General features: G+C 45.0%; 1 protein-coding gene across 1 annotated transcript in view; it reads left to right on the top strand.

The window, feature by feature from the left end:
* Vtcn1 (V-set domain containing T cell activation inhibitor 1) overlaps positions 1-24,328 on the top strand; it is a 67,022-nt gene extending 42,694 nt beyond the window's left edge. Inside the window, exons 2-5 of the mRNA XM_051165902.1 lie at positions 2,885-2,949; positions 15,402-15,749; positions 19,561-19,839; positions 24,171-24,328. Coding sequence (XP_051021859.1) covers positions 2,885-2,949; positions 15,402-15,749; positions 19,561-19,839; positions 24,171-24,289 — 811 coding nt within the window. The 3' untranslated portion in view covers positions 24,290-24,328. The remainder of the gene's footprint in view (positions 1-2,884; positions 2,950-15,401; positions 15,750-19,560; positions 19,840-24,170) is intronic.
* The last annotated feature ends 1,791 nt before the right edge of the window (positions 24,329-26,119 follow it).

A 26,119-nucleotide genomic window follows, 5' to 3' on the forward strand; every position in this document is an offset into this window, starting at 1 on the left:
ACTATAACAAAGGAAAAACATTATCATGGCAGGGAGAGTGGCGGCAAGAAGGCAGGCATGGAGCTGGGGGAGCTGAGAATTCTACATCTGTAGTCGTAGACAACAGGAAGAGAGAGACTCTGGGCCTGGCCTGGGCATTTGAAACCTCAAAGCCCACCCCCAGTGATACCTTTCCTCCAACAAGACCACACCTCCTAATCCTTCTCAAGCAGTGCCACTCCCTGATGACTAAGTATCCATATATATGAGCCTGCAGGGGCCATTCGCGTTCAAACCATCACAGTGCTCTTGTTTTGGTGTTTAGAATTGCAATATCCTCTTGATTTTTTTTTTCCTCAGTGCGTATGTTGTATCCTTCCCTAACTCTTCTGGTTATTTTTGCTTTGAAGTCTATATTGTCAGATATTAAATAGCTTCTTCAGCTTGCTTCTTGAGTCCATTTGCTTAGAATAGCTTTTCCCATCCTTTTACCCTGAGGTGATGTCTATCCTTTATGGCGTGTTTCTTGGATGCAGCAGAAATGTGGATCCTGTTTTCTAGTCTAATCTGTTACTTTGTGTGTTTTTACTAGGGAATCGAGACTAGTACTATTGAAAGTTATAAGTCAATTATTTTGATCAATTCCTGTCGTTTGGTTTTGATAGTGGCATTGTTCTGAGAATATTCATTCCTTGTGTTTTCTTGGATATAGTTAGCCCCTTTGGACCTAAACTGTCCTTTAATGCCTTCTGTAGACTTGGGTTTATAGTTGGATACTGCTTAAACTTGGCTTTATCATGGAATATTTTTCTTTCTCCATTTATTGTAATAGATAGTTTTGTTGGGTATAGAAGTCTAGGTAGTCATCTGTGGTCTCTCAGACTTTGTAGAACATCTGTCCAGCCCTGTCTGGCTTTCAGAGTCTCCAGTAAAAAGTCCAGTGTTATTCTAATAGGTCTACCTTTACTTGATCTTTTTTTTTTCACTTACAGATTTTAATATCCTTCCTTTGTTCTGTATATTCAGTATTTTGATTGTTATTTTTCATGGGGAGCTTCTTTTCTGGTCTTGACTGTTTGGTGTCCTGAGTGCATCTTGTACCTTGATAAGCACCTCTTACTTTAAATTGGAGTCTTCTATGATTTTGTTGGAAATATTTTTGTGGCTTTAATGTGGGCTTCTTCACCTTCCTCTATTTCTACTATTCATCAATTTGGTCATTTCATAATGTACCAAAAATCCTGGATGTTTTGTGCCTAGACTTTTTTATACTTAAGATTTTCTTTGACTAAGATGCCCATTTCTTCTACATCGTCTTCAAGACCTGAAATTTTTTCTCCCATGTCTTATAATCTGCTAGAGAGGCTTACCTCTGTGGTTTTTGTTTGATTTCCTAAGTTTTTTCATTTTCATTTCCAGTTTTATTTTAGCTTGAGTTTTCTTTCGTGATCCTATTTCTTCTTCTTCTTCTTCTTCTTCTTCTTCTTCTTCTTCTTCTTCTTCTTCTTTTTCTTTTTTTTCTTTTCTTTTTTTTGGCAGGGGCAGCAGGAGTCAAGATAGGGTTTCTGTGTAGCCTTGGCTATCCTGGAACTCATTCTATAGACCAGGCTAGCCTCAAACTCAGAGATCCACCTGCCTCTGCCTCCTGAGTGCTAGGATTAAACATGTGTACCACCAATGCCTGGCTCTATTTCTACTTTCATGCCTTGAAGTCTTAAAATATTTTCAATATTTCATTTAACTGTTTTTGCTTTCACAGTTTTCATTAGGGCATTGGTTCATATCCTCTTTAATATCTTCAAACATATTCATAATTGCTATTTTGAAGTCCCCGTCTTGTGCTTTGGCTAAACTGCATTTCTCAGGGCTTATTAAAATTGCTTTACCAGCTTTTAGAGGAGGCACATTGTCTTGGCCATTCATGTTTATTTTTGCACTGGGATCTAGGCATCTGTAGTTATAATGTTTGGAGTATTTCTTGGCATAGATATCTGGTCTTCTTGAGTGGGTAGTTCTGTTCTTTGGTTGCTCTTGCCCACTCTAGATGGTGGCTGAGGGGTCGAGTACAGATTGCATCTGTCAGGTGGCAGGTAACACAAAGAAATGAAGATGGGCTAAGAGGAAAGTTGGAGAGAAGCAGAAGGAAATAGCTAGGGAGATGGAGAATTCACACCAAAAGACAGAGTCCCCTGGAAGTGGAGGTGGGGTGTGTGGAATAGTTGCTGGAAGCAAGCTAGCAGAAAGTCTATAGAGGCTGGAATGGGGGCACAAAAAGGATGGTGAGAGTCCATTATGGTTTCTCCAGTAGAAAGTGTTTTGGCAGATCAGCAGCTGACATGAAGGAACGGGGTGGGCTAGAAGAGAAGTATGAGGGGACCAGAGGGAAGGAGCGTAGGGGACCCTGGGTCTGCACCAAGAGGGGGAGTCCTCAGGGCATAGAGGTAGGGTGGAAGGTGGGGATCCTACAGGCAGGCTATGGAGTCCTCAGGGTGTGGAGGTAGGGTGGAAGGTGGGGATCCTACAGGCAGGCTATTGAGTCCTCAAGGAGTGGAGGTAGGATGGAAGGTGGGGCTCCTACAGGCAGGCTATTGAGTCCTCAGGGAGTGGAGGTAGGGCGGAAGGTGGGCCTCCTACAGGCAGGCTATGGAAGGATGCTGAGTAAGTCTGGAGAGACAAGAATTAAAGGACTAGAAGGACGAAGAGGCTAGCCAAAATGGAGGTGAAAGTCTCCAAAGAGAACCAAGAAAAGAAAACAATGATTCAAGGAGGTGGGCAGTGTTGTTAAGAGCAAGGCTGAGTGGGGCTCGAGATGCCTTATATAGGATGTCTTATACGGGACCATTGTGATGCAGTGGGTCAGATGGAATAAAGAAGTAACTTCCTGTTTCTCCATCTCTGTCCACAGTGTTATTAACATCATCATTATCCTGGCTGGAGCAATTGCACTCATCATTGGCTTTGGCATCTCAGGTATGTGGAACATAAATACAGTCCACGCTGTGCCCATCTCCGCTAAACCTCTCCTCATTCATTGTGACATGGGAGAAGAACAGGATTTCTCCCCAGAGAACCTCAAAGTGGACCACTTGTTCTATGTGCTGTGTTCTCCTTTGCCTTAGACATTTAATTCCTTAGGCATTAGCCCTTTCTAAACAGGAGCCTTTGGTAGAGGGATAACTGGCCACGACTGCCATATTGTGTAGGAAACAGATGCCACAATAGCCGATCTTCAAAGGCTCATGTCAGTCTCAGGAAGCCCTCTTGTCCCTCTTATCATAGGCCACCTCTCTGGAACATCTGTTACGGATCCTTTAATTATGATGGAGTTAAAGTCAGCAGCTGTCTTCTCTGAAGCTGCTTGTCTGCTGCTTCCCACAAACCACCTGACTAGGGCCAGCATACTTATTTTGGTCTGTGACCAAGCTGCCACTTCATGATTTTACTCTTTATATTCTTAGATGCCTCTTTCCTCCATAACTACCCTCCAGGGTGTGGTTATTAAATAGTGGCCACAAGGCCAGAACTAAAAGAGTCTTGCTAGATGTACATTTTCTTAGACAAGGCATTAACATCCTTACCCACTTTTCTTATCATCAAAAATATATTCTACTCATTTAAAAATTAGTTTCTCTGTTTTTATTTTTTAAAGATTTTATTTTTACTTTTAATTATGTGGATATGTGTTTGAGAGTGTTTGTGCACATGAGTGCAGTGCTCAAGGAGGCCAGAAGAGGGCATTAGACCACAGAAAACCAGGTGACAGGCAGTTGTGAGCTGCCCAGTGTGGTTGGGAAGCCAAACTCGGGTCCTCTGAAAGAGCAGTATGCTCTCTTAACCAGGGAGCCATGTCTCCAGCCACTTATTTTCCTTTTGACTTATAGTTCTGGTTGCAAACTGTTTGTGTGTGTTACCAGATCTCTCCTGACCTATGGCTTGCCTTTTCACTCCTTAATAGAGTCAGTGAACAAATGGTCTTTATTTTAGCATGACTGATTGAATCCATCAATTTTTTCCTTCATATGCAGAACTTAATCTAATCTTTTTTTTTTTCTCCCTTGAAGATCTTCTAAGATTCTAGAAGCTTTGTGCTTTCACCTGTGGCCAGTATGCTTATAAACCATCTAGAGTGGGGCTCATGGCAGACGGGTCAAGGTCCAATATTTCCATGTGGCTATCCAGTACACCCAGCACCATTTATTAAAAGCGTAGTCTTTCCTCTAATGCCTCCATCATCATAAACCTACTGTCCACATGTGTGCTGATACATTTTTGAACTTGCTAATCTATTTCATTCTAATACAGATGGCCCTTGATATGACAGGGCTGCATTCCAATGTACCAATTGTTTGTTGGAAACACTGCAAGTTTAATACACCCAACCTGTCAAACACCATACTTGTCACACAGCGCACTAGAGTATGGCTATTGGCTCTGTGATTGTCATCACCACAGAGTATCCCACCACCTGTCACCAGCACAGGAACACATAAAAGGCCAAAACGCCTTTTACTAATGCATATCACTTTTGCACAACCATGAAGTCTAATAATCACAAACCAAATCATCGAGCTGAGAGGCCTTCTGTATTCCTTTTTGATTATTTTCCTTTGATTTATGTTACTTCATCTCCTTTCCTATCCCTAAACCTTAAGTGTGCTCCTCTTCTCTTATCCCTTAATGACGTTTTGTTGTTGTTTGGTTTGGTTTGGTTTGGTTTGGTTTGGTTTTTCGAGACAGGCTTTCTCTGTGTAGCCTTGACTGTCCTGGACTCGCTTTGTAGATCAGGCTGGCCTTGAACTCATAGAGATCTACCTGCCTCTGCCTCCCTAAGTGCTGGACTAAACGTGTGCACCACCCCACCAAGCTCCATGAGGATTTATATGCAGTTAATAGTTCCTAAGGGTAAGAGGCTCATGAGCCCATCCCTCCCTCAAGGAGCTCTCAGCAGTTAACACGGGTTGCTGGGGGAGGGGAGACTCCTCCTCAGGGTGTAGCCACTGTTGTAGATATTCTCTCACCTATGCTCATATAAGAAACTGTCATTAAGCTATTGGGTCACGGGGGGGGGGCAGGGAGGAGGGGATGACAAAGTAACAAGGACTCTTAGAAGGGGTCCGCAGGAGTGATAGAGGGACAAGAATGGGGATAATAGGGGTGAATATAATCAAGATTATTACACACATTATACACAATCAAAATTATGAAACCCATTATTTTATATCCCTAATTAATTTAGTATGCTAATAAATAAAACATTAAAAAAACAAACAAACAAAATCAAGGGCTGGAGATGGATCTCTGCCACAAGATACTTACCCAGTGTGCAAAAGCCTGGGTTCCACCCAAACACTGCAAAAATAAGCAAGCAAATAAGTAAGCAATCATTCTAAAATGTGGGCCATGCAACACAGATGCCACTTGCGGTGAGTTGTTTGAAGAGAGGTTGAGAGACTCTCCTCAGCACTAGTTAAAGGATATTCAGGTAGAGAGGAGATGTCGCCGAACAGATTCTAGTCACAGCAAGCGCACCCAGTGCTGCGATATCAGCCACTCATGGGGCCTCTCCAACAGTTCCACACAGTGGGAGAGTTGAAGGATCACAGATACGTGGGTCTCAAATTAGACAGCTTCACATCCAGAATCCGTTTCCTTATTGTTAAAATGTTCAAGATCACTGTGAGAACCTGGAGAGTGCTCATAAGCTTCCTGGCACGCGCACGTCAAAAATGGCTGCCACGCTTTGACACCACAAATGCTACCCACACACACTCTATTATCGACACCTCTTGGGAGCTACACAATTTTCTGACCTAGGGTGGTCAAGACAGGAAGCCACAGAACATCTAATCACGCTCTACCTTTGGACACTGGATACGCTTCTACGCACTTATCAGAAACATTATATGTTTCCCAACATTACAGTCATTTGTGGAAATAGCTCATCTACCTACTGCAGTGTTGGGGATCAAGCCTGGGGTCTTATACATGCCAGGAAAGTACTCTGTCACTGAATTATACCCCCAGTTTTATTGCTTTTATTCTTAAATATTCTCTGTAACGGACGAGCCCTTGACATATTTAAATCTGGCCTTCGTTATCACCAAAATATACTAGAAGGAGCCTGGGCTGGTGCCAGACGAGACTGGTTTGATCCGGCCTCCCCTTCTTGCCAGACACAGGGCATTAAGCAGGTCTACCTCAGAGTTCTTTAAACTCATTCATAGCGTGGGTCTGATGCTCATTCTTACCTCCTGAGGCTGGAAATGAGCCGCCAAGGGTGAAGCGTTCAGAGAAGCAGCCCTCTCTCACCTCATCAGCTCCCGTTCTGCAGCCTTTCTACGTCACCGGGCTTCATGCTTTTAATGTCTACGGTTTGAGGTTTAGAAAGACAGATCAGGTGCATTGTTAAGCCCTTACTTGCATTATAGCGTTTAGTCCTTTTAGTGAATTCATGAGGGTGTGCCCTCATTTTACACAGAAATGCACAAATAAAGATCTTGGAAATATCGCCCACTGTCACATATCCAGAAAGTGACAGAACTAGGGCCCGGACCGGGTGATAGCGTTGCCATGTTCCCACACACCCACACTCTGCCACATCTCTACATCTTCCCTCTTCTCCTGACCCAGTATTTTTCTTGGTTTCTGCTTATGAGCAACTGCTACACACCCTTTTTAAAATTCCTCTTTGGCTAGCATGATACCTACCCATAGGTCATCCCAGCCTGGAGCAGGCTGTGCGATTCTATCCCTAAGCCATGTGCTATGGTGTGTTCTGCACAGCTGCATGACTCTATCATTAAGCCATGTGATGCAGTGCATTCTGCACAGCTGTGTGTTTCTACCACTAAGCCATGTCCTATGGTGCCTTCTGCACAGCTGCATGATGCTATCACTAAGCCATGTGATGCGGTGTGTTCTGGTCAGCTGCACCCCAGCAGATGCTACAGGACCCTCTGCTAAAGGCTTTGAGTATGTTCTATGTATAGAACCTATATGGCATTGTGTCAAAAGACAGTTCATTTCCTAAGTTTTATCCAGCAATCTCCGCCCCGCCCCCCACCCCTGCGCCCTGCCCAGCATCCCAAGTTCTATGAAACGCTCACCTCACATTTCTTGTACTCCCCTCCCAAATATCCCTACTCCTACAGGGGAGAATCTACTGAACGTCACTCCCCTGTGTAAACCCTGAGACACTGAGGTTGCAGCTTCCCAGCCTGTGCTGCCTCCCACCCTTTTCATCTCATGACCACAGCTATGGCAGGAATTGCCCCGAGGTCATAGCTTGAGCTGTCAACGTGACAGAAACCTAGAATTGCCCAGAAAGAGGGAACTTCAACTGGTCAGATTGGTCTGTGAGGCATTTCTTTAGCTACTTCTCGATGTAAGATGCCTCAGCCGCCAGGAGTGGTGCCTGGATGCTATAACAAAGGTAGCTGAGGAGCTGGGGCTATGGCTTGGCAGTTAAGAGCACTTGCTGCTCTTGCAGAGAACCCAGCTTTGGTCGCCAGAACCCACATGGTGCATCACAACCACCTGGAACTCCAGGGGACCTGATGCACCAAGATACATACGGCACACACAGGCAGACACTCATATACATTGAAAATAATATATATTTATTTTCAGTATGCATGTATGTATATACATATGTATGTATGCATTTAATTAGAAAAGAAAAAGAAAAGTAGCCAAGTAACCAGGACAAGTGAGCCAGTAAGCAGCCTTCCTTTATGGCAGTGGCTCCCATGGGGTCACAACCCTTTGTGATGTTGAATGACGCCTTCACAAGGGGTTGCCTAAGACCACAGATATTTGCTTTGCAATTCATAACAGTAGCAAAATTACAGTTCTAAAGTAGCAGTGAAACTGATTTTTATGGCTGGGGGCCACCACAACGTGAGGAACTGTATCAAAGGGTCACAGCTTTAGGAAGGTTGAGGACCACTACGCTGTGGTTTCTGTTTCAGGTCCTGCCTCCAGGTTCCTGGCTTGCACTCTTGCTGTGGCCTCCCTCAACATGGAATGTGATGAGGAAGCAAAGCCCAGTAGCCCCTCCCTCCCTCCTTCTCTTCCTCCCTCCCTCCCTCTCTCCCTCCCTCCTTCCCTCACTCTCTCCTTCAAGTCACTTCCAGACACTGTCTTTTTTCTTTTCTTTTTTCTTCTTTTTAAAAATAATGTATTATGTATACAGTGCTCTGTCTGCACGCACCCTTGCACACCAGAAGAGGGCATTAGTTCACATTATAGATGGTCATGAGCCACTGTGTGACTGCTGGAAATTGACCTCAGGACCTCTGGAAAAGCAGACAGTTCTCTGAACCACTGAGCCATCTCTCTAGGCCCTGGGCACTGTCTTATTACAGCAACAGAAACCAACCTAGGATACCTTCATGAGTTAGTTGTTTATTTTCAGTAAATTCCCCTGTATTCCCGTTTCTGAGGAGCTTGCGGCAACTTTAGAAGCCGACGAGACTATTTTAACCTGTGTCAGCCACAAGAATTCTCTATCAATAGACAGTGGCATCTAACCCATCTCTATAGTACTCTCCGTTTCACACCAGGCACCCAGGAGCCTCTGGGGGTCAGAATGTCTGGAGAGTTGCCTCACACCAGGCCACACCCTGTTCTTTGAGGGTGCTTGCACCTGCGAGTACAGACTCTGTTCTTGCACATTACATCCTATACATTCTACGCACCTGCGAGTACAGACTCTGTTCTTGCACATTACATCCTATACATTCTATGCACCTGCGAGTACAGACTCTGTTCTTGCACATTACATCCTATACATTCTACACACCTGCGAGTACAGACTCTGTTCTTGCACATTGCATCCTATACATTCTACGCACCTGCGAGTACAGACTCTGTTCTTGCACATTACATCCTATACATTCTACACACCTGCGAGTACAGACTCTGTTCTTGCACATTACATCCTATACATTGTACGCACCTGCGTGTACAGACTCTGTTCTTGCACATTACATCCTATACATTCTACACACCTGCGTGTACAGACTCTGTTCTTGCACATTACATCCTATACATTCTACACACCTGCGAGTACAGACTCTGTTCTTGCACATTACATCCTATACATTCTACACACCTGCGAGTACAGACTCTGTTCTTGCACATTGCATCCTATACATTCTACGCACCTGCGAGTACAGACTCTGTTCTTGCACATTGCATCCTATACATTCTACACACCTGCGAGTACAGACTCTGTTCTTGCACATTACATCCTATACATTCTAACGCACCTGCGAGTACAGACTCTGTTCTTGCATATTACATCCTATACATTCTACGCACCTGCGAGTACAGACTCTGTTCTTGCACATTACATCCTATACATTCTATGCACCTGCGAGTACAGACTCTGTTCTTGCACATTACATCCTATACATTCTACGCACCTGCGAGTACAGACTCTGTTCTTGCACATTACATCCTATACATTCTACACACCTGCGAGTACAGACTCTGTTCTTGCACATTGCATCCTATACATTCTACACACCTGCGAGTACAAACTCTGTTCTTGCACATTACATCCTATACATTCTACGCACCTGCGAGTACAGACTCTGTTCTTGCACATTACATCCTATACATTCTATGCACCTGCGAGTACGACTCTGTTCTTGCATATTACATCCTATACATTCTACCACCTGCGAGTACAGACTCTGTTCTTGGCACATTGCATCCTAACATTCTACGCACCTGCGAGTACAGACTCTGTTCTTGCACATTACATCCTATACATTCTATGCACCTGCGAGTACAGACTCTGTTCTTGCACATTACATCCTATACATTCTACGCACCTGCGAGTACAGACTCTGTTCTTGCACATTACATCCTATACATTCTATGCACCTGCGAGTACAGACTCTGTTCTTGCATATTACATCCTATACATTCTACGCACCTGCGAGTACAAACTCTGTTCTTGCATATTACATCCTATACATTCTACGCACCTGCGAGTACAGACTCTGTTCTTGCACATTACATCCTATACATTCTACACACCTGCGAGTACAGACTCTGTTCTTGCACATTGCATCCTATACATTCTACGCACCTGCGAGTACAAACTCTGTTCTTTGCACATTACATCCTATACATTCTACACACCTGCGAGTACAGACTCTGTTCTTGCCATTGCATCCTATACATTCTACACACCTGCGAGTACAGACTCTGTTCTTGCACATTACATCCTATACATTCTACGCACCTGCGAGTACAGACTCTGTTCTTGCACATTACATCCTATACACTCTACACACCTGCGAGTACAAACTCTGTTCTTGCACATTGCATCCTATACATTCTACGCACCTGCGAGTACAGACTCTGTTCTTGCACATTACATCCTATACATTCTACGCACCTGCGAGTACAGACTCTGTTCTTGCACATTACATCCTATACATTCTACGCACCTGCGAGTACAGACTCTGTTCTTGCACATTACATCCTATACATTCTACGCACCTGCGAGTACAGACTCTGTTCTTGCACATTGCATCCTATACATTCTACACACCTGCGAGTACAGACTCTGTTCTTGCACATTACATCCTATACATTCTACGCACCTGCGTGTACAGACTCTGTTCTTGCACATTGCATCCTATACATTCTACACACCTGCGAGTACAGACTCTGTTCTTGCACATTGCATCCTATACATTCTACGCACCTGCGAGTACAGACTCTGTTCTTGCACATTACATCCTATACATTCTACACACCTGCGAGTACAGACTCTGTTCTTGCACATTACATCCTATACACTCTACGCACCTGCGAGTACAGACTCTGTTCTTGCACATTACATCCTATACATTCTACGCACCTGCGAGTACAGACTCTGTTCTTGCACATTACATCCTATACATTCTATGCACCTGCGAGTACAAACTCTGTTCTTGCACATTGCATCCTATACATTCTAGCACGCGCGAGTACAGACTCTGTTCTTGCACATTACATCCTATACATTCTATGCACCTGCGAGTACAGACTCTGTTCTTGCACATTACATCCTATACATTCTACGCACCTGCGAGTACAGACTCTGTTCTTGCACATTACATCCTATACATTCTATGCACCTGCGAGTACAAACTCTGTTCTTGCACATTGCATCCTATACATTCTACGCACCTGCGAGTACAGACTCTGTTCTTGCACATTACATCCTATACATCTACGCACTGCGAGTACAGACTCTGTTCTTGCACATTACATCCTATACATTCTACGCACCTGCGAGTACAGACTCTTGTTCTTGCACATTACATCCTATACAATTCTACACACCCTGCGAGTACAACTCTGTTCTTGCACATTACATCCTATACATTCTACACACCTGCGAGTACAAACTCTGTTCTTGCACATTGCATCCTATACATTCTACGCACCTGCGAGTACAGACTCTGTTCTTGCACATTACATCCTATACATTCTACACACCTGCGAGTACAGACTCTGTTCTTGCACATTACATCCTATACATTGTACGCACCTGCGTGTTACAGACTCTGTTCTTGCACATTACATCCTATACATTGTTACGCACCTGCGAGTACAGACTCTGTTCTTGCACATTACATCCTATAACATTCTACGCACCTGCGAGTACAACTCTGTTCTTGCACATTGCCATCCTATACATTCTACACACCTGCGTGTACAGACTCTGTTCTTGCACATTACATCCTATACATTCTACACACCTGCGAGTACAGACTCTGTTCTTGCACATTACATCCTATACATTGTACGCACCTGCGTGTACAGACTCTGTTCTTGCACATTACATCCTATACATTCTACACACCTGCGTGTACAGACTCTGTTCTTGCACATTACATCCTATACATTCTACACACCTGCGAGTACAGACTCTGTTCTTGCACATTACATCCTATACATTCTACACACCTGCGAGTACAGACTCTGTTCTTGCACATTACATCCTATACATTCTACACACCTGCGAGTACAAACTCTGTTCTTGCACATTGCATCCTATACATTCTACGCACCTGCGAGTACAGACTCTGTTCTTGCACATTGCATCCTATACATTCTACCCACCTGCGAGTACAGACTCTGTTCTTGCACATTACATCCTATACATTCTACGCACCTGCGAGTACAGACTCTGTTCTTGCACATTACATCCTATACATTCTACGCACCTGCGTGTACAGACTCTGTTCTTGCACATTACATCCTATACATTCTACGCCTCACTGTGACTCTTCACTTATGCGTGTAACAAACAGGTCTTTGTTGACGGCTGGACGGGTGAAAAGCAAGCCCGCCTCTTCATGATTTTTGAACTTCCCACTGCCTTTTATTTCTCCTCTTTATTTCCTATGGATAAGAATCCAATCAGTGCTGTGCTCATCCCATCTGCCACATCATGAATAGGACCATGAGTGACCTGGAGCTGCAGCAGGTCCCCGGGCACGCCAAAGCTGCCTATATTTAATTACCAAGTTATCTAGGAGATGTGTCAGTGGATTCCCTACCTGTGGGCTCAAGGCCAACACATTAAAATGAATTCCGTAACACAATTACCAAACCGAGACATGTTATTATCATCTCATTTCCTCCATAATTGTGCTAATAATATGGGTTTTTTTTTCTGAAAAGTAATTTTCCAGATTAACTTCAATGACACTTTCTAAAGTAGAGTCACCTTCACTGTAGCTCTGACTGAGTCCCAGTTGTTCTGTGGTTTCATTGAGAAACTTTGTATTTTTATTGTCTTTTTTTTTCCCCCTAAAGGCTCACTTTCTTCCAAATTTAAATGCAGTGACCTTGGCACGTGCTCTTTGCTCTTGCAATAGATAGATTATATAAGCAGTGCTTTGATGTGTGCTTACTCCCATTTATTCACAGACTCAAGCAACATTATTTCTCTGAAGAACAGAGCAGTAAACACTATCTGACCCTGTACTCATGACTGAAAATGTTTCCCCCTTGGGCAAAACTTACAGATTGAGTGCAAAGCCCAGACAGGAGTCAAGGAGGAAGAAGGTGGCTGCCATAGTAAAGGAAGAGGAAGAACTATGGGGGTGGGGCGTATCTACCTACGCCACCTGGGCAGACTGAACAGGGTTTCCCAGAAGGACTTTGAGGCTCAAATGGGAGTACGATGTGGCTAAGTGGGCTTAGGAGAGCCAGAACTCTGGACAGGAGAAATATGAGCAGAGTGGTGAGGGCTCACAGTGCACCGACACAGCCCACACGAGCCTGGCCCTCAGAAACAAAGACAACTAAAACTAACCCTGACTCTTGAAAGTGACGTCTAAGAAGAGGCTTGACAGGAAACGGGGCGCCATGTTCTTATCTCACAGCCAGACCTCCTTTAGCCATACTGGGTCTCACTCACAAAAGGCCACACATGGCAGCTGGTCTCCAAATCCCTTTTCTTTCGACACGGCCAGGCCTCTGAGACGTCTTCTATCCCGCCCTTATGCATGCTTGTTTCCGCCGCCCCCTTTTTTTTCTAGCTGAACTTATTCTTGTATCTGTAGCCCTCCATTCTTCTTTTTTATGCAAATCATCTAGCTTAGCGTCTTTGGCTCTATTTCCTATCCACCACCCTCATCTCTTTTACAAAGGTCTTGGAGTCAATTAGACAGCCCCGAGCCTTAAAGCGCTCCAAGTGCCAAGGGCACCCTTACATCTAGAATGCTTGCTTCTGTGTTTAAAAAGGAGCATGTACTGTTTGTTCATGAACCTTTAAATTGAAGAAAGAAAATCAACAAACCATGGGACACAGACAAAAGAGATGGCGCAGGGAGACAGTGGGAGAGGAAACTGCCAGGCAGTAACGAGAGGCATTCACTGTGTGCCAGGCAGTGCTTGGCATTGAAGGCCAGCCTGGGAAATCTACAACTCATTCCAGAGCCCAGAGTAGCCATGAGAAAGAGTGGCTAGGTGACAGATGTTTTTGGGTTGTACTTTAAGAAGGCTGCCTGCAAGATCAAGGCATTTCAAATGTGTCAGGTGGAGACAGCAGATGTTCATGGCAGGAAAACCAATGAGCAAGCTCAACATAGGTGAGAAATGTCCAAGACCCATCATGGTGATGTGTGTGTATGTGAGTGTGCAAGTGCGTGTGCAATGTGTGTGTGTGTGTACACAAGAGTGTGGCATGTGTATGTGTGAGTGCACGTGGTGTGTGTGTGTGCATGCATGTGTGGTGTGTGTGTCTATGTGTGTGGGTGTGTGTGTTTTGTGTGTGTGTGTATTGTGGTGGGTGGGTGTGCACATTCATGTGTGGTGGGTGTACATGTGTGTGGTATGAGTGAGTGCGTGTGTGTGTGTGTGTGTGTGTGTGTGTAATATGCAGAGGTTGGGACAGCATCTCCTGCCACTTTGACTATCCTGAGCAGCCAGCGTGGCTCTTAGGATAAGACTCTCCATGGTATCTTCCCCAGAGTTCCTTTATCCTTACATCCACAATCCTCTTGGGCTCCACAGTCATCTTCTTAGCCTCACACTCATGTCACAGGGAGCCCCTGAAAATATTCGATTAATCGAATTATCTCAAGGTGCCTGGAGTCAGAACAGCTGGCATAAAGAACCCCAGGCTGAGTGGGGCTGTAGGCTGGATAAGAAAAGGAGGTAGAGTAGACACCACCATAGTCAGTCAGTGTTCCCTTGGCAACAGGACAAAGAGGAGAGGAGAGCAGTTTCTATCTGGACCAAGAGAGCATCACTAAGCACCACTCTTCATTCTGATGTAGATAACACTAGAACTTCAGCCACACACTTCCCTTCTGGGCACCTGTGTTTTCTCATCATTCCAAGGAGGATGAAGTCCCAGCGTGTTGGAGTCTAACTTTCCTCGGAATTACCAGCTATGTTAATTAATGGGGAGTTAATTTATCTTTGTGTCACTTCTGGTCAGCTAAGAGTAACACCTTACCTATGGAACTGCCGTTTAGCAGAGCAGGGTTACGCTCACTTGATTTGTTTCTCACAGTAACCTCTCAAGGTAGCTAAGACAGATACTGTCACCTCCTTTCCCCTGTGATGCAGAGGAGTCACATGACTTACTTAAGGTTACACAGCTGTTAAAGAACAAAGCCAGGATGTGAGTCCTCACGTTCAAACCTCACGTTCAATCCAAACGTTCAAACTCTGATGTGTTTTCCCCTGCCCCTGAGGGTTTGTTTGGGCAGATCGTTCTCACAAAAGCCTTTGTGCACGGTGGATCTGCTGGGCTGTCAGAGCTTCTTCCTGCTCTTTCTGTGGCCTTCTGTACTTGTAAACCGTCTGGACGTCTCTGTCCCGTTCACATTAGTGAAGAGAAGGACAGTGAGAGGCCCAGGGCCTCACTGGCACTGGTCCTCCCTGAACCGCAGGCAAGCACTTCATCACAGTCACAACCTTCACCTCGGCTGGGAACATCGGCGAGGACGGAATCCTGAGCTGCACTTTTGAACCCGACATCAAACTCAACGGCATCGTCATCCAGTGGCTGAAAGAAGGTATCAAAGGTTTGGTCCATGAGTTCAAAGAAGGCAAAGACGACCTCTCGCAGCAGCACGAAATGTTCAGAGGCCGGACAGCGGTGTTTGCTGACCAAGTGGTGGTTGGCAATGCCTCCCTGAGACTGAAAAACGTGCAGCTCACAGATGCCGGCACTTACACGTGTTATATCCGCACCTCAAAGGGCAAAGGGAATGCGAACCTCGAGTATAAGACCGGAGGTGAGTTGCTTCCACAGAGGTGGGAACACCCCTTCCCCCGGGGGGCACGTGAGAATATCTGAGGGTATGAGCCGCTGATAAATCTCCTGGTATGCTGGTAAACGGCCACTCTCTCGGTTCTGTTCATGGCCTCTTGTTCTTATGATCAAGACTATGGTCACATCCAGAGTGGCCTGCAATAATATTGGGACTTAAACTATTTTCTTCCAGTCTCTCACCATCTTTGAATTTCCAGATGTATTCTTGAAGGCATATTCTCTCTCTCTCTCTCTCTCTCTCTCTCTCTCTCTCTCTCTCTCTCTCTCCTCTCCTCTCTCTCTCTCTCTCTGTCTGTCTCTCTCTCTCCCTCTGTCTGTCTGTCTCTCTCTCTTCCTCTGTTTCTCCTCCTCCCTTTCCAGGTCTCTCTATGTAGCCCTGCAACTCACTATGTAGAACAGGCTGGCCTTGAACTCACAGAGATCTGCCTGCCTCTGCCTCCCAATGGCTGGGATTAAAGGTGTGCGCCAGCACTCCTAGGCAGCAAATGCAGTCCTTTGGAGGTAGGCCCTGACATTGCTAATAAGAAAAGCCTACAATTTGTCCTGGAATGTTTCTATACTAATTAGGCCCAAGTCCACATCTGAAATGAGTCCCTCCTGAAACTCCTGACAATATGAGCCATTTTAGGACAGATCCGAAAGGGACAAAGCAAAACAGTGCCATCTTACGAAGGTCTGCGAAGGGGGAACAAACAATAAAGTATAACAGACAGCACCTTAAGAGGGGTAGAAATAGAATTACTGAGGGGTTCACAGGAAGGGAAAGATCACACCCAAATACATGTGAGAGAGGGGGATAAGCAGACGCCATGGAGAAGGTGAAAGTGGCCTTGGAGATGGGCAGAAAGCGGCCTGTGCAGCCTTAGTCTAAACTAGGCTTTGTAGGGCTTTCTTGAACACCTCCTGTGTATGTGTAACGCTCCTAAACAGAGCCCTAGAGTCAGGCCTGGATGAGGACAGTGGCTCAAATGACACAGTCTCTATGAGTCAGATTTTTCACTCTTTCCTGACAGCTTATGTTGGAGTAGTGACATTAATTGCCAACTCCCAATGACACCAAACAAAGGCTCCCTCCCAGCAACAGCAATTGGATGTGGAGAGCATGCACCTTCTAGCATGCCATGTTGACAGGGAGAACTTCACCCGACCACTGTCTTCCTCTCCAACCCTAGGCACAAGAAGAACATCACATAAATCCCAACAGAAAGGCATCCTACACAGTATCCGACCCATACATGAAACTCTTAGAGCCATAAAAAGTATGAAAAGATTGAGAGAATGTCATAGTCCATAAGGACCTGAGGAGACACAATGACTGAAAACATGTGGTGTACCAGATGAGATTCTGGAACGACAGGCAAAACAATGTTAATGGGAAGATGGGTAAAATACAAATAAAGCCTGGAGTTTAGCCAACAGGAGTGTGCTGGTGTCTCAATTTTGACACAGGGGCAATAACTGCTTAAGATGCTACATTAGAGGAAACAGACCAAGAAATCTACAGGAATTCTCTCTTACAGAATTTTGTCTTTGGAACTTTCCTGTAAACCTTACGCTATCCACATAATGAAATCTATTTTTATGCTATCTTAAAAGAAATTAGTAAAATGGGAAAGCTTGGGAAGATGGCTCAGTGGTTAAAAGCACCTGGCTATGCTTTCAGAGGATTGGGGTTTGCTTTCTAAGATGCCCATGGCATGTCACAACCACCTGTAACTCCAGCTCCCAGGGATCTGATGCCCTCTTCTGGCTTCTACAGGTACTGCATACTGGTGATGTACATACATACATGCAGGCAAACACTCAAGTACATAAAATAAAAAACATATGCATCTTTTAAAGAAGTTAGTAAAATAACACAATTCCAAAAATGTAAAAGTTTTAGGAGAGGTATAATAACAGATAACCATAGGATTATTGGGAGTACCAAATACTGTAAAACCTGGGATATACTTCCAGCCCAAGGTACAGTCTCCACATCACCTCCTAGGAACGTGTTCCCTCCATACTCCATACATGTACATATCATCTCCCTTGCTATGTAACAGGCTTGCTGGGAGCAAGGTATGGTGGCACATGCCTATATCCTCAGGATGTAGCACTGAAGGGAAGTGGATTAGGAGTTCCATGTCATCCTCAGCTCCATCGGGGGTTCAAGGCCAACATGGGCTACATGGGATTGTGTCAGAAACCAACCAGCAATCAACAGCAAGGGAAAGATTTCCTTTCATTCTCACTCAGCACCAGTCTAGCCCTGAGGGAAGAAGCAGCTACACGGCTCAGTCCATTGCTGACTGCTTTGGGGATGGCAAGATGGCTCAGCAGGTGCAGGTGCTTGGTATTCCACCCTGTCCACCTGAGTCTGAGCACTGGAACCCGCAGGTCTTAAGTTGCTTTTCAGTTGCTCTGAAGAGACACCGTAACCAAGGCAACTATAGAAGAAAGAGTTTATTTAGGGCTTACATATTCAGAGGGGTGAGTCCAGAGGGGACCATCATGGTAGAAAGTATGGCAGCAGGCGAGCAGGCAGCAGGGAGCTGGAGCAGGAGCTGGGAGCTTGCATCTGATTCACAAGCATGGGGGGCGGGGGAGAGACAGAGACAGAGACAGGCACAGATGGGGGGGCTTGGAATGCTGAGCATCCAAAACTGCAAAGCCCACCCCCATGACACACATCTTCCAACAAGGCTACACATTCTAGTCCCTTCCCAAACAGTTCCACCAACGGGGACCAAGTATTCAAGCATGTGAGTTTACGGGGGGCCATTCCCATTCAAGTGACCCCATCATGTCAAGGTGGAAGGGGAGAAGCAGCGCTACAAAGCTACCCTCCAGGCTTCCCACACATCTTCACAGCCATCATCGTCTTTGTCAATACACATTTTTTTGAATATTAATTTTGGGCTGCCTCTGTGGCATAATAATAAGCCCAGACCCCTTGACACTTTTAAAAATTGTGTCATTCTGCCTAGATAGAGGAGAAAGAATGTCTTAATTTCCAGATGTTACTTTAATGAGCATCATTTCTTAGAATAAAACAAATACCCACCATTCTGCTCCTGGACATCAGAGCTGCAGTCTCTACCCAAGAAAACTCCAAATCCCCATGGTGACAAGGCCTGTGGAATGCCTTCTGTTGTGAAAAGGTGAATACTGTGCATTTCTTTCTTCTTACTCTTCCCTCTTTACCTCAGATTATGAGCTTTGGAAGACTTCCAGGGCCCTATTGTCCTAAGGAAATAGGCTCTTTTCTCCTCCTCTCCTCCTCCTCCTCCTTCTTTTAATGATAACTGATTTCCTTTTCCATGGAGAACATTATCTAGCCAACACTGATATACATGAAACTTGGGCCCCTGGAGTATGTGGTGTTGGCCAAAGGGTTACAATGCATAATGATGCTCTGAGCAAATCATTATTTACTCCCACAACGTCATGGGCCACACGCAAACATCACTGTGGGGAAGCACACAGCCACTTCAATGATAGAGGTGCTTGTCCCTATTTTTAAGACCTGGCCCTTTAACCGGGTGGTACTGGTGCACACCTTTCATCCCAGCACTTGGGAGGCAGAGGCAGAGGCAAGTGAATCTCTGTGACTTCAGGGCCATCCTGATCTACAGAGTGAGTTCCAGGACAGCCAGGGATATACAGAGAAACCCTGTCTCGGCGGGGGTACGGGGGCGGGCGGCGGGGGAAGACCCAGCACTTAAAAAGCCTTTTTGTATAATCTACCTCTCCCTGACATCTGTCCTTTCTGACCTTTGACCCTCCAGCCTTCAGTGTACCAGAGATAAACGTGAACTATAATGCCAGTTCAGAGAGTTTGCGCTGTGAGGCGCCTCGGTGGTTTCCTCAGCCCACAGTGGCCTGGGCATCTCAAGTTGACCAAGGAGCCAACTTCTCAGAAGTCTCCAACACGAGCTTTGAGTTGAACTCTGAGAATGTGACCATGAAGGTTGTGTCTGTGCTCTACAACGTCACAATCAACAACACGTATTCCTGTATGATTGAAAACAGCATTGCCAAGGCCACAGGGGACATCAAAGTGACAGGTGGGTTTCCAGTGGGCAGAGATGAAACCCAGGATCTGGGGCATATTCGTCATAAACAGTATTACTAAACATGCCTGCATACCTCTCCATGTTTTCCACATGTATTATTAGAGAGAAAATAGTATGTTGATTAAAACTGAGTTTATCTAATATATACCAGGGTATAAAAGTCTCTAGTCTTCCAGAGCCTGTAGGGCAATGGTTCTCAACCTGTGGGTCATGACCCCGTTGACAGAGGTCACATATCAGATATCCTGCATATCGGATATTTATATTACAATTCATAATAGTAGCAAAATCACAGTTATGAAGTACAAACAAAAATAATTTTATGGTTGGGGCACCACAACATAAGGAACTGTATTAAAGGGTTGCAACCTCAGGAAGGTTGAGAACCACTTGCTCTAGAGATTTTGATCATAATTCTAATTCCCACTGATTAATGTAATCAGAAGCCTAATGCCACAATGTGTACAGTATATTGGTTAAAGATGGTAGCTGAGCCTGGCATGATGACGCATGCCTTTAATCCCAGGATTTCTTTCCCAGGGCTAGACAGTCAGACCCAGGACCATGTGCACACTAGGCACGCAGTCTACCACAGGATGACATCTCCAGCCATAGACACCTGAGTTCTTGTGACCTTTCTCCATTTCCCGTGTGTGTGTGTTCCTTTAGTTTTGGTGTTGATATGGCGTACCTGTGCGTGTTTTTTGTGTGTTGGCACGTGTGCACATACGTATGGCTGTCAGGAATCATTCTCCATTGCTCTTCCCCTTGATTCACTGCAGCAGGGTCTCTCAATCAAACTCAGAGCTGGTCTCGCCAGCCAGCCTGCTCTGGGAATTCCCTGTTTCCACTCACTGAGACTGGAGTCATGGGTGTGCCACTGTGCCCACACCTCATTTATATAAGCTTCTGAGGATCTGAAACCCACTCTCCTCAGGCTTGCATGGTGAACAGCTTTAACTACCGATCCATTTCTCCAGGCCCCTGAGCACTGAATTTGAAAATGAGCTCATGAGAAAAGGCATTTTCCCAATTGTGCTGTTCAAATGACCAAAAGTACATCAAAATGTGCTTCAAGACATCAATTATGAGAGGAAAGCTAAGTAAAACAACAAGAAGCTGTCACCTCTGACCCCAGGCCTATTGAGATGCTCACCAACAATGCAGAAAACATGGGCAGAAATTAACAAGGAGTGGTGAGGAGGTAGAGAAACTGTACTACTCATGCACTTTGTAGGACTGACACTGGTCCAATCAACAGAAAACGCCATGCTTGAGCCGGGAGCGGTGGCACACGCATTTAATCCCAGCACTTGAGAGGCAGAGGCAGGTGGATCTCTGTGAGTTCAAGGCCAGCCTGATCTACAAAAGTGAGTCCAGGACAGCTAAGGCCACACAAAGAAACCAAGCCTTGAAAAACAAAACAAACGAACAAAAAAGAAAAAAAAATGGCAGCTCTAAAAATAGACTAGCTATATGATCTGACAATCATACTTTTAAGTATATAAAAAAAATCTGAGAAAAGTCTTAGATAAATAGTTTTATGCTCATGGCCATAGTGATACTATTTATAATAGTAAAAAAAAAAAAAATCAAAGCCTTAAGTGTCCATTGGTGACACAGATAACAAATGGATAAATTATAGCAAATGCACATAGTGGAACGCTAGTCAGCCTGCACAGTTGTTCAGCAAGTGTATATTTTGTGTCAAGCATGTTCATATCACTTTAAAAACCCATGAAATACTTAGAGAAGTGGTACAAATATCACCAAACAATGATTTCCACTATCAACATGGGACCTCTAAGGGAGAATTGTTAACTGTGACTAGAGTGGGTCCGTAGGTAAGGAAAACTCAGGGTAGATTATAAAGGAAAAAATAAATGTCTTTGAGAGATTAAAAAGCCTTGAAATCAGGAGCCTGTGGAGGAATTGTGGCCATATGGAAAAGGAAATAGAAAGAAGAAAAAAACCAAACAAAACAGAAGTTGCTTGCATAAAAACCCATAGTCAAACTAATCTACAGATCTTGAGAAAGCAAACATGAATGGGCAAGAGAATAAAAGTCAAGATGGGGCTTGATGTCGCCACCCAGGATGTAGGGTACCAACACGACAGGAAAACAGACCAAGCTGAGAAGGGAGAAGACGATGCTGTGGGATGCTGCTGTTCAAATGCCCGTGGAAGATGCAGGCAGAGATGCCCAGTGCTTGGCACACTACCCATCGCGCGTAGGCCCTGGAAGCTACATCCCCATCCCACCTATTTCATTCTATGAAGTGGGAGCACTGGCTGCTCTTCCAAAGGTCTTGAGTTCAACTTCCAGCAACCACATGGAGGCTCGCAACCATTTATAATGAGATCTGGTGCCCTCTTCTGGCGTGCAGACATATATGCAGGCAAAACACTACATAATAAATAAATAAATCTTGAAGAAGAAGAAGAAGAAGATGATGAAGAAGAAGAAGAAGAAGAAGAGGAGGAGGAGGAGGAGGAGGAAGAGGAGGAGGAGGAGAAGAGGAAGCTAGACATGCATAGCTTAGCTCCTTTTCCCCTTTCTCTACCAAGAAGTACATATTCTGCTCTGTTCTCTAAGCCATAAATGGTTTGGGGGCAGAATCTGTCCCAGAAGATGGAAACCTGCCACAGGAGAAGAGTCCAGGAGCAGCTTACCTGCATCACTAGATTTTTCAGCAGTAAAGATGTTAATTTGGTCTCGGTTGTCTTACTTGCATTGTCCTTCTTTTTACCTGGTGCAGTGCTAAGCTAGGAGGAGGGAATTACTTACTGGACTTGCCTGAGCCTACTGGCTCAGTTGAGCAGTACCTGAGAGGGGAGCGAGGACGAAGAAGAAAGCAGAGACAAGAAATAGATTCAGGAGGACGGCCAGTGACTACTTGCCGTGACGACCTTATTAACCAGAGCAATCTGTACACATCTCAGGCATGGGAAACAAAGCAGAAGGTCACTCTCAAGACATGATGCTGACACTCACACAGGAAAAGTGATGTCATCTCGAGAGCCCACGTCCTCCTTCCTTGGGTCAAGGAACAATGAACCGTCAACCTACAGGCCAGACACAGTGTGCTTTATCCAAGAGTCAGAAGACCTTGAACATATACTCGGGAGAACAGCTTGTTTATCATAATCTCAGCAATTCATATGATTCTTGTGCCAGAGCAGAGAGCACGAGAGTGATGCCTAATGGCGGGGGATCCTTGTACATGGCTCCTGACATGGACTCTTCTGAAACTCAGCAATATGATGCTGGAGAGATGGCTCAGTAGTTAGGCGCACATACTGCTCTTGCAGGGCACCCAAACGCAGTCCCAGCACCCACATGGTGCACATACATACATATGCCCACAAGCAGGTATAAACACATAGAAATAAAATAAGTCTCTTTTAAAAAGGAACACAATACCATTTGCTGATGGGTGGTAGTGGCACACATCTTTAATTCCAGCACTCAGGAGGCAGAGGCAGGTCGATCTATATGAGTTCGAGGCCAGGCTGACCCTACAGCACAAGTACCCAGTCTCAAAAAATAAAATAAAATAAAATAAAATAAAATAAACACAGCAACAAAAAAATATTTACTGAACAATTTACGTTTTTACCTGACATATTTGGTAGCAACAATAAATCCAGATGTGAAACTTAAGACAAAGTTAAGCTAAAGAAATACAATTGTAAATGAGGATGTGGAAGAAGTGGCTGCTGGGTTTGAGTGGGGTCTACTAAATGTGTAGTGTTTGCAGATGACGCTTATTGGCTGACTGTATGCCAGGCACCTTTCTAAGGCACTCGTGAATTCTTATAATAACCCTGTGAGTAGGCCATTCTGATTTTAGCTTTATTTTGTAGAGGAAGAAATCGGAGTAAATGTTGAGCTACTTACGGAGGTTACACACCTAACGAGTCACAAAACTGCAACAGCTGCATGTAAATGGATTATCTGGCAAGAAAAGAGTAGAAGATGAAACTGATAATTCCATATCATTTTATAGAGCTGTGATAAAATCTGATGACACAAAACCTGTAAAAGTATGTCCAAACGCAAGGAACGGGCTTGTTAGCCCCTTTAAGAACTGCTTTGTTGGTGCAGTTTTTCATGTGGCTGGGTCCTCACTGAATTGGGTCCCAGAATGGACCTGGCTCCGTAGAAAGGGAAACCTCTGTGTTTGGTGCTAAAAGGATGGAGAGAGGGGAACAAAAGTTAGAAACCAATTGCTCTATTTTTCAGATGCTCTTTCCTCGTGTGAAGGCCGCATCCGGCTTCTCTCTGTGACTCTGAGGCTTTTTTTTCTCTCCCTTTACAGATTCAGAGGTGAAAAGGCGGGGTCAACTGCAGCTGCTGAACTCAGGGCCTTCCCCATGCGGTCCTTCTGTCTTGGCAGCCAGCTGGGCACTCTTCTCCACTTGCCTGATGCTGAGATGAGGGGCCTTGGCCACACAGAAGCATGCAAAGTTACTGGTACAGCAGGTGAGAGAATACACAGAGAGTGGCTGGATGCTTGTAGCTGGCATTCTTGACAGCTGAGCCATTTCTCCAGCCCTAGGCTAATTGTTAGGAAGCGAGAGTCAAACAGTCGAGCCGGACGTGGTGGCGCACGCCTTTAATCCCAGCACTCGGGAGGCAGAGGCAGGTGGATCTCTGTGAGTTCGAGGCCAGCCTGGTCTACAAAGCTAGTTCAGGACAGCCAAGGCTACACAGAGAAACCCTGTCTCAAAAAAAACAAAAAAACAAAAAAACAACCCCCCCCCAAAAAAAGAGAGTCAAACAGTCCTGATGGACAGATCTGAAAGCCAACTCCACACAAGCCAACTATTTATGTAAATTCGAACACCTAATTCATTCACTGAGTCATTGGTGGGTGCAAAACTACCTTTTCAAAGAGCAAGAGCTGGTTAGCCCTGATTAATTACCTGGGCTTCAGTGTTGTTCACAAAACATAATGAAAGGAATGTCATTTTTGGGGAAGGGAGCTTTGCCCCCACCCCCTGGTCTGTCCACTTCAGTCCGGGGGTGACTCGCCAGCTAGCCCTCCCACTGAGACGTGTTCTCTAGCTCCAGTTAGTAATAGGGCATTTCCATCTAAACATCCTACTGCAAGTAAATATTGCTGAAACCCGAGCTGTGCGTTCAGTCAGCACGCCCACATGAGCTGTGAGGCATCCCAACAAGGCCTGGGGTACACAGTCCCAGGGGGTTTCACACTGTCCTCTGTCTTTCATGTCCGTTGTTGTCACGGACTCTGCAGTGCTTCCTCCTGATTGTCTTTCAGACTGACCCCAAGGCATTTTTTTTAATCATCTTGTGTCCAAACTAACTCTAATTTAAGATTTTTGTTTTATTATTTTATGTACATGGGAGTTTTGCCATATGTACATCTATGTGTGTATGTGTATGTATGTGTGCTTGGTGTCCATATAGACCAGAAGAGTACATCTGATTCCCTGGAACTAGAGCTACAGACACTTGTGAGCCACCATGTGCTTGCTAGGAATCGAACCTCGATCCTCTGGAAGAGCAACCAGTGCTCTTAACCACTAAGGGATCTCACTAGACCTAATTCAAGTTCTAAAGCCTTGTGTTGGTGTCTTCTCTTTCTCTCCTCTCTTTCTCTCTTTCTCTTTCTCTCTCTCTCTCTCTCTCTCTCTCTCTCTCTCCTCCTCTCTCTCTCTCTCTCTCTCTCTCTCTGTTACAGGTGATAGGACCTGGGTACCAGAATGAAAGCATTCAAACACTATTGCATCATGGTGTGTCTTTGCTCTGGAATGAGTCTGGGCACAGTTGCATCAGAGCTGTTGTCTCCAGCTAAGCAATCAGAGTCCTTTCTTCTCTCAAGTACTACACACACACACACACACACACACACACACACACACACACACACTTCTTCTGGGAAATTAGCCATTCATATCCATGGTGCTTCCCTTCTCCCTTACTGCAGGGAAGTGTTGTTCAGCCTAAGACTCCTTTCCTGAGGGCCCCTGAGTCCCACACATACCTGGCATGTATACACGGTGCATCCTACCTGCACTGAGTCCCACGTGCACCTGGCATGTGTACACGGTGCATCCTACCTGCACTAAGGCGCCTGTACTCCTTGCCCAGATATTCGAGATCTGGAGGCAGGCAAGATCTGTTCGCCTGTTTCTTATCTTCCCTTCTCGTGTTCTCTAAACTCTTAGAACAATGCAGTGTAGAAAGTGGATTCTTTGTAAGGAACCCTGCCAGTCCCATCATTTCTGACCCCATGGTTTT

This window comes from Acomys russatus, chromosome 23 (genome assembly GCF_903995435.1).
Source record: "Acomys russatus chromosome 23, mAcoRus1.1, whole genome shotgun sequence".
NCBI classification, from domain to species: domain Eukaryota; kingdom Metazoa; phylum Chordata; class Mammalia; order Rodentia; family Muridae; genus Acomys; species Acomys russatus.